The 18,198-nt window shown below is 45.5% G+C and overlaps 1 protein-coding gene across 1 annotated transcript in view; it reads right to left on the bottom strand.

The window, feature by feature from the left end:
* The window catches only part of LOC135289143 (protein FAM219A-like), a 217,963-nt gene that overhangs the window by 191,268 nt on the left and 8,497 nt on the right, over nt 1–18,198 (bottom strand). The window contains exon 3 of the mRNA XM_064402539.1: nt 262–280. Coding sequence (XP_064258609.1) covers nt 262–280 — 19 coding nt within the window. The remainder of the gene's footprint in view (nt 1–261; nt 281–18,198) is intronic.

Below are 18,198 nucleotides of genomic sequence, written 5' to 3'. Positions count from 1 at the left end.
ACAAATGGCAAAAATCACAGGCTGAGATAAGAACAATTTACTGCAAGCAGCAATGAGATAAGAAAAATTAACAGCAACAGCAACAATATTAATAAAAAACCATATAAGACCAAGGGACAATTTACACATAAAATAATACCAAACTTTCTCCCACCATGCTTTCTCCCGCTGGAAGGGAATGCCCCCCTCTCCCAGAAGCAAGTCTCCCTTACTTCCATCCCCCAGTGATGATGTGAGGTGGTATAGAATAACAACCTATACACACTCACGTGGCTCCAAGCTACACCCCCTCACAGATATTGCAAAAATAATTCACTCTGTCCTAGTTAAAACCAGGACAGTTGGATAGAAGGTAAAGTTTTTTTACCCAGAGGGTGGATGAACAGTGGAACAGGCTCCCCAGGGAAGTGGTCAAAACACCAAGACTGACTGAGTTCAAGAAGCATTTGGACATTTTCAGGCACATGATGGGATTTTTGGAGTGTCTTGCACAGGGCCAGGAGTTGGACTCGATGATCCTGATTGGTCCCTTGCAACACAGCATATTCTATGATTCTATGACTCCTGTCCCTGAGCGGTGGCAGGAACAACATGTGATGAACTGACCATAACCCACGTTTCCTGTCTCCCTGTGCTGCTAGGGGGAGGAAGTAAGGCCCAGGAAAGAGGGATGGGTGGGGGGGAAGGTGTTTTTATAATTTTTTTTACTTCTCATTATCCTGTTCTTATTTTGTTTGGTAATAAACTCAATTAATTTCCCCAAATTGAGTCTGTTTTGACTGTGATGGTAATCCACAAGTGATGTCTCCTGGTCCTTATCTCAACTCCTAAGCCTTTCATTATTTTTTTCTTCCCTGTCCAGCTGCAGAGAGGGGTGATAGAGTGGCTTTGGTGGGTACCTGGCATCCAGCCAGGGTCAACCCACCACCAGCTGCAAGGTTCCCTACATTAAATAAAGTCTAATATTCAGTAAGTTTACAACATGGCTGCCTATAGCACTATCACCAGACTCTATTTAATTGAGACTGCAGTTTTAATCAATATTAACCACATGCACATTCAATCAGAGGTTTTGCATTGACACAGAGTTGGTATTTAAGTACAATTATCTGGTTAAAGAGCTATTTTTATAACAACCAGAGTTGGTTATTTAGATGAGCATACTTAAAGATACAGTATAGCACCACAAAATTATCATGTTCCTAATCATGTTATGTGATTCTGTGATCAACACTGCATATAAAAAAATTGAACCTTACAAAGAACGATAATATATTCTAGACAAGAGAGTTTAAATTTGTGTTTTCTATGGTTTTCCACATCTTCCTCTGGAAAACAGAAGTCACTACCCAGAAGTCACTACCTAGTTTCTTACATAGAACTCTTTCAAGAGAGAGCAGGGACCACAAAAGCCCAGCATGCCACTGTGGAGGGCTGCAGCAGGGCTTTCCCAATACATCAACATGGTGACAGTTTTCACAATATGGGGGCGTGTCCTGGGTACAGAGAGAAGGGGATGGAGTTTTCAGCACTGTTTATTCGAATACCATTCACGTCATAGCCATGGGCATGGTTTCAGCAGGTAAAAGACCATGGCCACAACCAGAAGGTGGTCCATTTTGTCTGGCTCACTGAAGCAATCAGCAGACCTTGGCACTGTATGACCCATGGGTGTCTTCCCATTTATGAGCCCTCCAGGACACTTCTGCAGGACAAGGGGCCTGAGAAGAGGAAGCAGGGAGGCTCCCAAGTCAACAGTGCTGAAGCAACAGCTCTGAAACTGCAGCTGGGACAGGTGGGGCCAGGACCACAGTTTTCAGTGCCTGGCAGGACCGTTCCTGCTCCTTCCCCCCCTCCCCCCCCCCCACCATGGGGCAGAGACCTGAGACAGTGGTGCCAACACCATCTGAGATGAAAGGGAGTCCAGCAGGTGGCAGGAAGAGGCATATCACCTTAAATGGGCCATAAACCTCTTTCCTGGAAGTTTGGGCAAAGTCTCTTCCACTGAACATAAAATATTACTGCTTTTGGCTCATCAGGAGACTTCTGTGACTCTTAACAAATCCCTAGACATTTTGGAGCAGGCCTAAATCCTTTTACCACCAGTTGTCCAGGTTTGTCCTTTTTTTAAGAGATCTTTTGTAGAGAAAAGGTCACGGATAGGATAAATTCAAACAAATTGCAGAAGAAATATTTTCTTTTTCTTTTTAAAATTCCTCCCTTCCAGCACACCACAGTGGATGGAACTTGGGTGCAATTTTTCCTTAACCAGGGAAGAACCTTTCCTTAGGGCAAGGCCAGATGAGTAGAAGCAAATTGACAGCAAACAGCAATGCAGGCAAAGGAGTTATAGCAGATGACATGAGCAGGTATCATAAGATTAGTTGGTGGCCACAGATCAGACACACACTGCCTACACACCAAGTCCTATGCATGTGTTTTTGCAATTTTTTATTCCTTTGTACATCTGTGCCAAACCAGCAGTTAACAGAAAGACTACCTTGCAAGCCCTGAAGTATTCCAGCTTACCCAAAGTTGTCAGAGGCCTACAGGCAGCAAAGAAACCACCACAAATGCCTCCCTCCATCCACTGGATAATAAATCCCAAAAGGGTTAATTCAATTTTTACTGTGCCTGTGAAACTTTTTTAGCAGAGAAACAAGGCATGTGAAAGCTGCTTTCAGCAAGGATGGTTGGGAGATAAGAAGAAGACATCTGGCCCAAGAATGCAGTGATAGACAAAACAAAGGACTGAATCTCTGAGAACTTGGGGTGGAATTTATGGTAATGGATAAATTGTAATATGCATGTAGCAACTGTATATAAGCAACGCACTTCTAAAATCACAGGTCCATGTTAGGTTAGAATCTCCTGCGTGCACCTTCAGGCCTGAATAAATTATGCCCTTTTTAACACAATTTTAGTGTTGGAGAAACTCATTCCGATATTTTGGACATTTGGTAACATAATTTTGTGAGCCATTCAGGAGCAGGAGGTGGAGCTTCTGTTGTTCCTGAGTGACTCCTTATAAGAGGCCTCCCGGGGGCGTGGCGACCCGGAGCGCGGCGAACAGGGGTGTGGTGACAGCAGTTTGTGCAGCAGTTCGCGTAGGCAGGGCAAGCAGGTAGAGTTAGAGGTTTTCTTGCTAGTTAGGTGTGCTGTGTGTTGTTTGAGATGTTTGTATTGGTTGCTTGATTTTGGACTTTCTCCTAGTAATGGTTTTAACCCAATCAAAATCTGTGGTTGGTACAAGGGTATGTGACCATGTGGAGCCCTCCAAAAAGGATGTGTCTGTACAGACCCATTCCTGTGTGGAGTGTTTGAGCTTATCAGTGGTTTCAGGGGGTGATGTGGAGTAGGCCTGCCTATGGTGTAAACAGGTGAATGACCTCCTTTCACTGGTGGCTGAGCTTAGGGAGGAAGTTGAAAGATTAAGGAGTATCAGGGATAGTGAAAGGGAAATAGATTGGTGGAGTTCAGTCCTTACATCTTTAAGGGAGGCCCACCAAGAGTCAGAGGACTCATATGCCTCTCACTGTCAGGCATTAGAGGGGCACCTGGTAGACAAAGGGGAGTGGAAATGCATCCCTGCTTGGCCAGGTAATAACAAAAATCCCTCCCACCCCCCATCCCCTAGCCAGTTGCCACTTCAGAATAGGTATGAGGCCCTGGAGCTAGAGAGTCAGCCAGATGATTTAGAAGAAAATTATCTCCTCAGTGAGCCTCCCAATTATGACTTGTCTAAAAAACTGATTATGACCTCTAACATCAAGAAGAAAGGAAGAGTAATCGTAGTGGGTGATTCCCTTCTGAGGTGAACAGAGGGCCCCATATGTCAACCGAACCCATCCCACAGGGAAGTCTGCTGCTTCGCTGGGGCCCGCGTATGAAATATCACTGAGAGACTTCCTGGGCTGATTAAGCCCTCTGATTATTACCCACTGCTGATACTCCAGGCTGGCAGTCATGAGATCGAAAAGACGAGTGTCAAGGCTTTTAAAAGGGAGTTTAGGGCACTGGGTCAAGTGGTTGACAGGACAGGTGCACAGGTAGTGTTCTTCTCAGTCCCTTTCGTGGCAGAGAAAAATGATAAAATAAATAGGAGAACTCACATCATTAACAAGTGGCTCAAGGGTTGGTGTCATTGGCAAAATTTCAGATTCTATGATCATGGGGCAACTTTTACGGCACCTGCTCTACTGGAATCAGATGGGATACATCTCTATGTTAAGGGCAGAAGGTTTTTAGCTCATGAACTGGCAGACCTTGTTGAGAGGGCTTTAACCTAGGTCTGAAGGGGGAAGGGGATGTATCTGGGCTGTCTGGAAGCAGGCCCAAGGGTGGTAAGACTGTGTTAGGGGAGAAATCAGTGGCCCAGATGAGGTACATGTATACCAATGCACGTAGCATGGGTAACAAACAGGAAGAGCTGGATGCCATGGTGCAACAGCAGAACTTTGATGTAGTCGCCATTACAGAAACATGGTGGGATGACTCACATAGCTGGAGCACTGCACTGGATGGCTACAAGCTCTTCAGAAAAGACAGAAGAGGGAGAAGAGGTGGAGGGGTGGCCCTTTATATTTGGGAGGTTTTGGATGTCATAGGTATTGAAACTAATGATGATGAAGTTGAGTACCTATGGGTAAGAATTAAGGGGAAGGCCAACAAGGCTGACACCTACTGGGAGTTTGCTATCGTCCACCCAAAATGGATGAAGAGGTGGACAACTTATTCTATAAGCAACTGAACAATGTTTCAGGATCATCAGCCCTTGTTCTTGTAGGTGACTTCAACCTACCAGACATCTGCTGGGAACTTAATACAGCATAAAAATGGCAGTCTAAAAAGTTTTTAGAGTGTGTGGAGGATAATTTTTATCACAACTGGTGGGAGAGCCCACCAGGGGAGGGCCTATGTTAGACCTGTTGTTCACAAATAGCGATGGACTGGTGGGTGATGTGGAGGTTGGAGGCCGCTTTGGGCACAGTGATCATGAAATTATAGAATTCTCGATAATTGGTGAAATAAGGAGGAATATCAATAAGATCTCTATGCTGGACTTTTGGAGGGCAGACTTTGGCTTATTTAAGAGACTTATTCACAGTTCCTTGGGAAAAAGCCCTTGAAAACAAAGGAGTCCAGGACATGGATGTGCTTCAAAGCAGAGATCTTGAGGGCACAGGAACAGACTGTCCCTGTGTGACAAAAGATGAGTCAATGAGGCAAACGTCCAGTCTGGATAAGCAACGAGGTTTTGAAGGAACTTAGAAATAAAAAAAAAGATGTATCATCTTTTAAAGGAGGGACTGATTTCTCAGGAAGTATTTAAGGCAGCTGCTAGGGCATGTAGAAAAAATTAAGGAGGCCAAAGCTCAGTTTGAACTTAAATTGGCAAATTCTGTTAAAAATAATAAAAAAAGTTTTTACAAATATATTAATGGTAAAAGAAAGGGTATAACCAACCTCTGTTCCTTATTGGATGAGGCAGGTAACCTAGTAACTAAAGATGAGGAAAAGGCGGAAATGCTTAATGCCTTTTTCGCCTCAGTCTTTAGTTGTAAGACAGCTTGTCCTCAAGACAACTGTCCTCAGGGATTGGTAGGTGGTGTCAGGGAGCAGAATGGTCCTTTTGTTATCCAAGAAGAGGCAGTCAGAGAACTGCTAGGACACTTGGATATTTATAAATCAATGGGACCAGATGGGATGCATCCTAGGGTGATGAGGGAGCTGGCAGATGAGCTTGCGAAGCTGGTCTCCATCATTTATCAAGAGTTGTGGCTCACTGGCGAGGTTCCAAATGATTGGAAACTGGCCAATGTGACACCCCGTTTACAAAAAAGGTAGGAGGGGGGATCCTGGTAATTACAGGCCAGTTAGCCTGACCTCAGTACCAGGTAAGATAATGGAGCAGTTTATACTGAGTGCTATCACACAGCACTTACAGGATGGTCAGGGTATCAGACCCAGTCAGCAGGGGTTTATGAAGGGTAGGTCATGTCTGACCAACCTGATCTCCTTTTATGACCAGGTCACCCACCTGGTGGATGCAGGAAAGGCTGTGGATGTTTTCTATTTAGACTTCAGCAAAGCCTTTGACACTGTCTCCCACAGCATACTCCTGGAGAAGCTGGCAGCCCACGGCTTGGACAGGAGCACTTTTCGATGGGTTAGGAACTGGCTGGATGGCCGAGCCTAGAGTGATGGTGAATGGTGCTGCATCCAGCTGGCAGCCAGTCACTAGTGGTGTCCCTCAGTGGTCTGTATTGGGACCAGTTCCATTTAATATTTTTATATATGACGTGGCTGAGGGCATCGAGTCCTTCATTAGTAAATTTGCAGACGACACTAAGCTGGGACCTTGTGTCGATCTATTGGAAGGAAGGAGGGCTCTGCAGAGACTTAGATCGGTTGGATGGATGGGCAGAGTCCAACAGCATGAAGTTTATTAAGTCTAAGTGCCGAGTTCTACATTTTGGTCACAAAAATCCCCTACAACATTACAAGCTGGGGACAGTGTGGCTGGACAGTGTTCAGGAGGAAAGGGACCTGGGGGTGCTGGTTGACACCTGGTTGAATATGAGCCAGCAGTGGGCCTTGGTGGCCAAGAAGGCAAATGGCATCCTGGCCTGCATTAGGAATTGTGTGGCCAGCAGGAGCAGGGAGGTCATTCTTCCCCTGTACTCAACGCTGGTGAGACCACATCTTGAGTACTGTGTCCAGTTCTGGGCTCCTCAGTTTAGGAAGGATGCTGAGATGCTTGAGCGCGTCCAGAGGAGGGCAACAAGGCTGGTGAGGGGCTTGGAACACAAGCCCTATGAGGAACATTTGAAGGAACTGGGGTTGTTTAGCCTGGAGAAGAGGAGGCTTAGAGGTGACCTTATTGCTCTCTACAACTTCCTGAAGGGAGGTTGTAGCCAGGTGGGGGTCGGTCTCTTTCACTGGGCAGCAACTGACAGAACAAGAGGACACAGTCTCAAGTTACGTCAGGGAAGGTATAGGTTGGATATTAGGAAAAAAATTTTCACCGAAAGAATAAAGTACTGGAATGCTCTTCTCAGGGAGGTGGTAGAATCACCATCTCTGGATATGTTTAAAAAAAGACTGGACATGGCACTTGGTGCTATAGTCTAGTTGAGGCGCTAGAGCATAGGTTGGACTCGATGATCTTAGAGGTCTTTTCCAACCTCATTATTCTGTGATTCTGTGATAATTAGCCAGATGGCAAGTCTGCAACAAAACCACCATGAGATAGTCAATACTCCTGTTCACTGGACCTTGTAAAGCAGCTTAATTTATCCAATCTAAATATCAAGTCCTAAAAGCTTCTTCTCTTGCTCATTTTCCAGACAACAGTAGGATGAACCTGCTTTAGCAAGGGGGTTGGACTAGGTGATCTCTAGAGGTCCTGTCAAACCTCAGTCATTCTGTGATTCCAGAAGGGAGCTGTTAGCATTAAAAATAGGATCTGTCACATTAAGACATCAGTGCATTCTGTAAAAGCTGAGGAAAAGATGTGATGAAAACACTACTGTCTTGGGGTGATTTTATGATGATACTCTGTTCCTGACTGTCTGCTTAATGTCCAGAAATGGCCACTGTAGCTTTAAGGTGGGTCCAGGGGAGGGGCAGGAGCCTTGGAGCTCCTGCACAGGCTTTGTTCAAAGACTCACTCCAGAGCATGCTGGGCACGGCACAGACCGGACATTACTTTGTTGCTTAGGCAGGTTCGTTTTCTGCTAGCTGTCTTAGGGTGACTTTATGATGCCGTATTGTATTTGTATCTCCATCCATCTGTTTAGCCCAGAAATAAGTTCTGCACCTTTAAAACTAGATCTGAGAGTGAAGGGGGGGAGAAGGAGAAGCAGTGGAATGTCTGAGGTGCTGTCTTCAAAACATAGAGACAAGAAATGCAGCTCTCTCCGAGCTGGTGGCAGTGGTCTCCAAGTTTCTCAGCTTCTGCAGAGAGAAAGAAACAATGAGGGGTTTTTTCCTTTTTTTTTTTCCTTGTTTTCCTCGTTAGCTATGACAATAAAAGTTTTGTCAGGAGTGGGGTTTTTTTTCTGGAACTCTTTGGCTTCAGTCCAAAACACCAAGACAGTCGCCTGCCCCCCCCCCCCCCCTCGCCAAGCTGCTCTGCAGCCTGGAAACCAGGTCCAAGCCCCAGAGGGACTGAAAGAGACTGAACGAGCCAAGCCACACCCCACAAAAAGACTCTCTCTTAATTTGCCATCTCTTCAAAGCAACAAGAGGTTTTATGGTTTAATATTACTATTTTTTCATGTTTGTGAGTACTTTGCTTGTTAAATAAACACTTTTTCCACTTTTCTCCAAGGAAATTCTTCTCCCAAATGGATAGAGGGGCTGAAATAGTGGACAGCCCAGGGCCTGGTGAGCTTTCCTGCACAGCAGAAGGCTGCATGCCAGGATCTCCCCTTGAGTAAGGACAACTCTTACAGTTATTCCTCAAGGTTGAGAAATCCCTTGCTACAACAGATTAATAGCATACTAAACTTTGAAATTTTAACTAAGTCATGTAAAGGATTCATTGTACTCATATAATCCTTCAGGCATAAACTGTTGATCAAGTCTGGAACCAGGCTTGTGTTGCAGTGTGATGTCATGGCTTGCCTCAGTTTCCCTAGCCCCTCCCCTGAAGTTTCCTTTCCCAGGTGGGTTGTCAATCACCTCTCCTTTCCCCACTCTTGACCCCTGCTGGGCACTGTCTATCAAACCAGAAATTCCAAGGGGAGCGTCGAGTGATTGGCAGGTTCAAAGGATGCTCTCCACCCCCTGGGGGCCCATTGACCCACCCAGGTGTCCTTCTCACCTGAGACCCCCTCTCCTCATACCTGTTTGGTAGTCCCTGTGTACCCTCCCGCCGTCTCCCCAGGTAAAAGGACAAACAGACCACGCGGTCGGGGGTTCTGTTGGAGAGTTCTGTTGGAGGTTCTGTGGAGTTGTTGCAGGCCCAAAATAAAAACTCTGGATTAAAAACTCTCCATCAGGACCCACTCCTTTCTTCACCTTGTCTTAAAGGATTCTCCAGCTCAGGAAGGCCTGAGGAGTGATCCCCGCATCAAGCTCCAGCCTGTAAGCACTGGAGCTCGGGGCATGCCTGGACTTGTCTCCACATGCCCAGCTGCGACCACAGGTACTGAATAGCATCTCTGGGGAGAAAGGACCACAGGTGCCACTATTTGGCTCAGCAGCTGAGGCCAGGCAGACCAAGGCAGTCCTGTTCAGTAATATTGGTAAATTCCAATAGGCTTGGATCCAACTGCAATTAGACTCCTCTCTGAAAAAGCATTGAAAAAGCAAGGGGGTACTTTCTGCACCTCATGACCCATGGGGAGGGACTCCTTGAAAGTTTTTCCTGACACTGTCTTCTATTTAGTAAATAATCAAGTGTACCTTGTAATTGAATTTTATTAAACCACTGTCACAGTTACCAGTGAATTTTGTTAATTTACTATTTTATGTCAATTAACCATATTGTTGCTTCTCTCAGGAGTGAACTGCATCACTCCATTTGCAAAAAATTGGAGTAGTCAGCAGGATGGCAAGTGTCTTAGTTTGAAAAGACTGGTGTCTGCTTAAGGAAGGTAGGATCCTTCCTTGAAATGGAAAATGTAAACCCCCTCCCTCCGAATTATTATGATTTTGAAACTAAGAGGCCCTCAGGCAAAGATATGGGAACAGGAATAACAGTTTCTTACTAGGAAAATTAAAATACAGATGCAATAGTACAAACAAAAAAACCCCCCACTGACAGAGTCAGAATATGATCTGACACCCTGTTGGTCAGGGTGTTGATAGCAGTCTGATTGAATGGTGGCTGCAGTCTTCCTGGAGTGACAAATGTGGTTCTGTTGAAGCAGTGATCCTGTAGAAGGGTGTAGTTTTCCTCTGAAGGTCCAGTGGTGGTGTAGATGCGCCTGGTCTTTCCTCTGGGAATCCAGTGGAGAAGAAAGCTGCTCCTCTGGGAATCCAGTGGGAAAAGGCTGCCTGTGGTGTTCCAAATCTCAGATTATATCCAGGTAGGAATGCTTGGCTCCTCCCCCTGGGCGGAGCATCTCACAGTGGGATGATGTAATTTTATCAGTCACGCAGTGAGACTCAATGGCCCATTAACAGAAGCTATCTCCCCACAGGGAGGATTGGTTTGTGGAAGAGATAAAGAAAACTTCCCAATTAACAGAAGATAACTGCCCCACATCTAACAGATGGCAAATAGAATACACAGATATCTTACAACCCAGGACAGAAAATAATAATGTTTATAGATGCATAGAGTGAATGAATTTCAAACTCTCAGAAGAAGAGGTTCATAACAATTGGCATAATTAAGTTGTTGAAGACCACTTAAAGGCAATTAGGGGTCATATAAAGGATGGAAAAGGGAAAGGAGATGCTAGATACTGGTTTAGAAGCTGCATATCAATAAAGGGAGAGAAGACAAAGGAAGGAACAGGACCTAGAGAAGGAAATAGAATATGTATATACAGTGCTCTCTTTAAAAATGGAACTGCTGCAAAAAACAATTCAAGGAAGATACCTTGCAGTGCTGTGCAACTCTTCAGAAGGACCTGAACAGGTTGGAGAGTTGGGCAGAGAAGAACCTTCTGAAATTCACCAAAGGCAAGTGCAGACACCTGCACCTGGGGAAGAATAACCACATGCACAGGATGGGGGTGACCTGCTTGTAAGGAAACAGCAAAGCCTGGCACAGCACACAATTCCTGGGAAGCATGGAAGAACCTAGATTACACACTATCTAAGAACAGGAAAGGCATCCTGTTTCTTCAAAGCCTGCAAACTTTGAGGAAACTAAGAAACTGTCAGGCTCATGGATTTATTACAGGCCTGCAACCAGGTTGCATGCGAAGGACTGAACAAAGATTCTCTCACTAAGTGTATAAGTACTGTCTTAACTCTGCAATAAACAGATTTATTTTGTTCTCAGTTTATGAGGCCCCCATTCATATGCCACAAATGGCTCCTAATTTTACAGGGACTTCATTACTACTGACATGATCCAGTCCAGTGGCGTACCCCAACTGAATTAGCATGTTTGTGTTCAGCTGATCACGAAGGAGCTCCTCTCATAGCTGGCTATAGAAGAGGTTAAGCCTTTTGTGAATGGTCGGGCAGCATTTTTATAATGGGGCAAGGTGCAACTAAATCCCAAAAACTGCATAAAGAATGTTTTGCATCACCAGGGAACAGGGTTATAAACTGCAACCCAAAGCCTCATCCAATTGCCTATGTGGGTCAAAAAATTTTGTCCCTGGTATCCATTAGATGGTTACTATGATCTTACTCACTGGCAAAAGGTTGGGGAAAGTTTACAAACCTGCCACATTTCTCATCACGATGTTCACCCTGATGACATTATTACTTGGCGTGTGGTATACTCAGCTTTGTAACATTGTAGCAGTTTAAGGAAGCAGATCACATCCTTGTGGATGCTCCACCTGAATCACTGTCACATTCTGTTATTTTTATTAATGAAGCATCACCTGAGGATAGTGACCCGGAGAAAAACACCCATTTGATCCCGGTCCTATTGATTCTGGACAAGAACCAGATTTATATCCTCCTTTAGCCCCAGTACGTGCTATGGCGGCAGGTGCTCCTAGCGCAGAAGAAATACTACAAACAGCACTCAAAAAGGCTGCAGCAAATATTTCACAAATTCGACCACCGTCTTATACCTCGTCCCACTCCTCTAGCGACTGTGATGAGGAAAGAAAACCACCTATAGGACCTGAACCAGAAAGGTTTATACAGAAATGCCAGAGGTGAGCATTGGAAGAGGGTAATAATGAATTTTTTCAAGCGATGGCTGTTGTATATCATAATCAAAACCCACGTCATTAACAATTGTCATATGAGATGGTAAAGGAACTGAGGAGATCGGTGAAAGATAATGGTTTACATTCCTCCTCTACTATGAATTTATCGGATGCAATTGCAGAAGGACATACTATGTTACCAGTGGATTGGAAATCTCTTTTAAAGACAATTTTGACAATACTCTGGTGAATGAAATTTGTAGATTTGGCTCAAACTCAGGCATTGAAGAATGGTAATCAGCAACTACCCATTAATATCACTGTATCACAGCTCTCTGGCACAGATGCACATGCACTGATCGGGCTCAATTAAGACTCCTCCCCCAAGCATGGGATCAGTCTACTGTTATTGCCATGAGGGCCCTGCAAAAGTGGTAGGCAAAGCTCAATACTCACTACTGACAGAAGGAGGCAGTGTAGGAGCATTTCACAAAGCTTCATTGGAATTACAGGGAAACTAAATTTCCATTTACTTGCAGTGATCTTTTTAGGATAATTGAATTTGCCATCCTCTCCCAGCCCACTTTTTGGAGGTGGTGTTGAGAGTTTGTTTTCTCTGCCTTGATCCTTAAATTTTGCAATAAATAACAATAACATGGGAGAAGGCCAATAGGACATCAGCTGTTTCTCATGCACTGGTTGGAATTCTGCTGCGTCCCACAGTCTCCCGGTAATTTTAGCACATGTTGGAGTGGGGAGAGGGATGGGTTCTTCCCCCTCTAACGGGTCCAAACTTTTCACACAACAGGTTGCTTCCTGGGCAAACGACCAGGGCACTCCGTAATGCGCTTCCTCTTCAGAAAGCTTTATTTCATTCCCCCATTAGTAAAATTTTTCAAAACATTGTCAATTTCATTTTCTTTGGGTGGATTGCAAGTGTTCCCTTGCAACTTAACTGATTCTATTGCAGTGAGATATCATTAGCATGGGCTGTGCCTGCTGATAAGCAAATTCTGTCTACAAGAGGGCAGAGCTTGGGGTGAGGGTCAGAGTGGGTTGGTTTTGCGGAGTCAAACCCCTCCTCCAGGGAGTGGAGAGAGGTGACATCATGCTCAGGGAGTCCCACCTCCCTCTCCGCCTCCTCATTTTTTACAGGCAGGCAGAGTTTAAGAGGAGGGGAGGGGTTTGACTGCATCCAACTCCTCATAAAGGCTGACGAGGTGATATGTTTCGGGAAGCTCAGCTCCTCCCCCAAGGCTGGAAAACCCTGGTTTGTAGCCATGATATTTTATGAAAAATCCTTTGCTAGGATTTTTCCCTCCTGGGAAGCTGAGGAGCCTCAGGAGAGAAATGTAAACAATAACTATCTGCTGCTGTGGAATGCAACAGGTGCATCTTCCGTTGGTTCATGTGGATTGTTTTCACTTGATGACCAATCACAGCCACCTGTGTTGAGGCTGTGAGCAGTCACAAGATTTTGTTATGCATTCTATTCTTGTTCTTTCTAGCCTTCTGATGATATTTTTCCCTCTATTCTTTTATTATAGTTTTAATGTAGTATTTTAATATAATATATATCATAATATAATAAACCAGCCTTCTGAAACATGTAGTCAGAGCTCACGTCTCCACACATGGGGCATCAGACACAACACTGGTTCATCCTCCACACCTCCCCCAGCAGTGTTAATTTGCAACTCTTTAGAGCTCTTTGGCTCTGGACAATCTTGTTAGACTGGTTTCTCAGGTTTTGAGCTATCTTCTTCTGGGCATTCAATTCTCACTGCCCTGAGGTGACCTATTGTTTCATTCTCTAAAGCAATTTGCAACTAAATCAGCTTTTTCTGTTTTCACTCCACAACATATTTCTTTGTGAGTTAGGCCTCCACCCATGTAGATTACAGGCCTTGGCCCTTAGGAGGTTTTTTATTTTCTTTCTTTTGCTGAAGTTCCAATTTTCTCTGCAAATAACTGTGGATTTTGCCAGTTTTTCTCAACCCACATCTTTGTCTGGGTCTGGACAAGCTTTTAACAATTCTATTAGCAGAGAGCAGTTCAGGTTAGGCTTTATACACGGGGTTCCATAATCTTTTTGCCGGAGAACATCGGTTTTGACTGAAAATTAATTTCTCCTTTATTCTGTGATGAGCAGTTACCTCCAAATAAAATACCTCTTTGTCAACTCAATAATATCCTGCCAACTACACAATTTTAAAAATTTAAGGCCCCAAACAACCTTGCTCAATGAGACACTTAAGGGCTTACAGTTGTTCACGTACTCTGAGTTAGACACATGGGAGAAATACTGATTAGATATTCTCAAGAGGTCAAAACAACAAAAAGAACTTTACTGGCAACTTCAGAAAATCAGAGGACTTTGGCAAAAGGTTTAGAGTGGTGTAATATATGTTATAAAATAATTCATGCTAAAGGAAATTAAAAACCACAGCATTTTGTGTACTAAAGCCAGTGTCAGGCAACAAGAAGTAATAGGCTAAGTGTTAAGGATGAAGATTCAAACACCAGGAGGACGACTGTCTCCAGAGATGTATATTTCAAGGGATTTTTTCGTCTGACAAGACCCCAGCAGGAGGCATTTGATAGGCACCATCAATAAATTAATATTCAGTACTATAAGTTTATCCCAGAAGATTTTCACCAGACAGGATTTCAGCAATTATTCACCAGTTCCAAGAAATGCGGCAGGAAGAAAGAAAAAAAACGATGACAATATGCTAAAGAAGGGCCCTTTCCAGAGCCCAAAAGACTGTATGAAATGAACCCCTTAGAATGACATTTGGAGACCCACGGGGACTTTGGTGCAATAGAGGCCAAATCCTGGGTTTCCCCAACTCTGATCACCTGGCTCAGAGTTGAATTGCTTGTGGCTTTTTCCAAATTTATATTTTGATTATTTAATATGTTTCCTTAATTATTAAAGTGGAGTATTCATTTATAACAAATTTGGTGACCCCAACGTGATTCAACTCTGAGTTTCACAGTTTCTCTCCTGGACTGGGGGGGCACCACGCTGTTTAAAGTGGCCCTGACGGTGCGAGTGAAACCAAGAGACCCTGTTGGAAAAATCAGCCAGAAAAATCAGCCAAGCCGCAAGCAAAAGAGAGAAAACTAGCTCGGAAGCTCCCAAAGGACTCACAGAGGGGAGGCCCTCTGGAACCACGGAAAATTTCACTCGTAAAATTCTACGTGCACGAAAGAATCCACACAGGAAGATGGACCATAAGTACTGTGTGGTTGAGTGGGGGTGGTCGGGCATGTGGGATCCTAGAAGCCATATTCCGTACTCCTGTGGAGAAGGACGGCCGGTCACAGGAGAAGGGGACTCTGAAGAGAACCCATTGTACACGTAAAATCCAAAACTCTAGGCAGATTTGGACGTCGGCCACAGGAAGGCAAGGGGAGGAAAGATACGCCTCCAGGAGTCCGGGGACTGGTAAGCCTACCTTGTCTAGGACCAGGAAAGGTCCGGGGAGAGTTGCAGGGCGGAAGAAATAAAAGGGAGCTCTTAGCAGATTGAACGCCATGAAGCAGTTCATTTGCTGGATGTTAATCAGTAAATCTGTAAAACTGCTAAACATGGTGTGTACCAGCCATAGTTGAGATTAATTATGTGAATGCGTGATTGATTGAGACACAACAAAAGTTGCGGAGCAAGAGAGGATCTCCAGGTAGTGCATTTCCAGCCATCCGTGAGGGTTCTGGTCACGGATGAAGAGAAGCAATTGTGAAATAATACCGTAATACCTCGTAAAATGGGACAGAGGAAAAACAAACCTCAAGGTGGGAATCCAGGAAAAACCACTGGGAAGAAAGGAAAGCAACATAGCAGACATTCAACCAGAGAGCCCCCTAGGTTTTTTGCTGGAAAACTGGGAAGAATATCCTTCAAGAAAACAAAAATTGAAGGAAAAATTATTAATTTTTGCATGGATGTGTGGGGAGGAAAAGAGATTAGGAGTCATTTGATTTAGCCTATGTTTGGAACATTTGAGGAATGGGCGTGCCAAGCCCAAAAAACTTATGTAAATAGCAAGGAACTGCAGGATCAGGAAGAAAAAGACTATGCCAAAATCTGAGTGGGATTAGCAGTTCAGTTATTCACAGTAAAAATCATAAAAGGAAAAGGAGCTCAGGGTGAATCGTGAGACTCCTTAGACTATTTACTACCTTGTCGTGGTTTGGCCCGGAAGTGTGTTTCTGGAAAAGTCTAGGTCAGACCAATCAGTGGCCAGATTTGAAATTGCCATCTGGTATGGCCACTGAGTATCTGGATATGCCTCTGAGAACACACATGGGTTAAAAGCAGAGGATTCCCAGAGAGCTTCCTCTTTGGGAATCCAGCATTGGTGAGTGGAGTCTGGACCTCTCCCCTGCCCAGCTGCGTCTGGGTGGGGGAGGGGGAGGCCATGTGGCCTGGGGGGAGGAGGCCCAGGGCCCCAAAACGTACAGGGGTGGAGGAGACCGTGCAGGGGTGGAAGAGACTTGAGATGTCTGGGCAGCCCCCCCCCCCGAGAGAGTGATAGAGACTGTGCTGGCAGCACGGCCGGCCAGAAGTGGGGGATGCAGCGAGAGAAGGTGCCCGGCAGCTGTGGGAGTCCTGGGCAGACAGAAGGGAAGATTTTAACCCCTTTGTAGAATAATGGAAACCTTACAAATACTGAATCAGAAAGAGGAGAGAGAGATGAGAGATGAAATGGGCAAGCGTGAGGAAAGCGGGAGAGGTGAGAAGAATCCTAGGTGGGAAGAGACGATGGAGTGGCCTTGGGCTGGACTCTTTCTTGTATGGCCATGGACAGACCCGTGGTTTTTTTCCCCTGTGACCCAGAGACTGTATTTAGGGGGAGGCAACACCTGGGAGTCAAGAGCGAAGCAGCAGCGTGAACAGAGACAGCTGAGGAGGATGTGGGATGCCCTCTGTCTCTGTGGGGAGGAAGATCTCTGTTCATGAGGCCCCTTGGCCCCAGGGGGTGAAATTTGGGGGGGGACTAGTGTCCCAAAGTTGAGAGGTGAAGCAGTGGTGAGAACAGAGATGGGTGAGAAGGGTGTGAGATGCCCTCTGTCCTCAGAGAGGGTTTGAGATCTCTGTTCACGAGGCCCCTCGGCCCCAGGGGGTGAAATTTGGGGGGGACTGGTGTCCCGAAGTTGAGAGACTGCTGCTTCTGGAACTGGGTGGAGCATCTTTAAATGGGGAACCCTAAAAGCAATCCTGGCCCGTGTCCAGTGGTGAGAGCATTGGAAATTGGGGGGGGGGGGAGAAGTCACGAGGGCCGATGTTCTCTGGGTGGGGCCATGGGTGACACGGAAGCACAGGAGGTTTTAATTGTGCTTCCGGGGGAAGCCTATGATGCAAGGGGAGACTCCTCTCTCCCTGATGGATTTGAGGGGTGGTGATGGACTGGAAGTTGATTATCTGAGAGATGGTGACTGGGTGGAAATCTAAGTTGTTACTTCATTCTGTGGAGAAAATGGAGGGGGGAGGAGGAATGTATTTGGAAGGTTTTCATTCTTAGCTTTGTATGTGTGTTCCTTTTTAGATATTGTAATTAATAAAGTGTTGTTTTGTTCCCTCCATCCCCAAGTGGAAGCCTGCTTTGTTCTGTTTCCAGATCACATCTCACAGTAACCATTTTGGAAATACACCTGTCATGAGGGCCCTGGCACTGTGCCAGGGTCAAACCATGACAACCTCCATATATGATACCAGCACCCCTGCCTTTGCCTGCACTGCAGCCACGGCACCCCCACCCAATACCATCACCCCCGCCCTTGCCTGCATCGCAGCCGCTTCAAGCCCCATATCCGAGTGCTCCCATCCCTGCCTGTGCAGCAGCCCCAACTTCCATCCCAGCCTGCAGGGGCTACGAGGCCAACTGCTCCCCCCGAGGTTGTCCCTTCTCCTCCTGTGAGAAGAACATGGAGTAAAACAAAGGAAAAAATTAATAACAAAAGCGGTGAGAGTGAAGAGGAAGGCGAAAAGGGACACAATCTACTCCCTGAGGGAAGTCCCAACAGCACGGGGGGGGGGGGGGGGGGGGGGGGGGGGGGAGGGGTATGGGATATGTAAATGTGCCTCTTAACACTGGGGATATCAGAGCCTTCAGAAAAGGGATGGGCAGTTTGATGGATGATCCCCTGGGGGTGTCACACCAGTTAGACCAGTTTCTGGGGACTAGTGTCTTTACCTGGGATGACATGCAAGCCATTTTGAGACTTTTGTTTACTACTGAGGAAAGAGAGATGATAAGACAAGCTGGCATACGAGAATGGGAACACCGGAATCCCCAAGATTTACCCGGGAATCAGAAATGGCCAAATCATAGGCCCAGGTGGAACACTCAAACAGAAGAGGGTCAGTGACATATGGTTGATTTAAGAAACA

Source organism: Passer domesticus, chromosome W (assembly GCF_036417665.1).
Source record: "Passer domesticus isolate bPasDom1 chromosome W, bPasDom1.hap1, whole genome shotgun sequence".
NCBI lineage: Eukaryota > Metazoa > Chordata > Aves > Passeriformes > Passeridae > Passer > Passer domesticus.
This window is presented reverse-complemented; position numbering and strand designations above follow the sequence as displayed.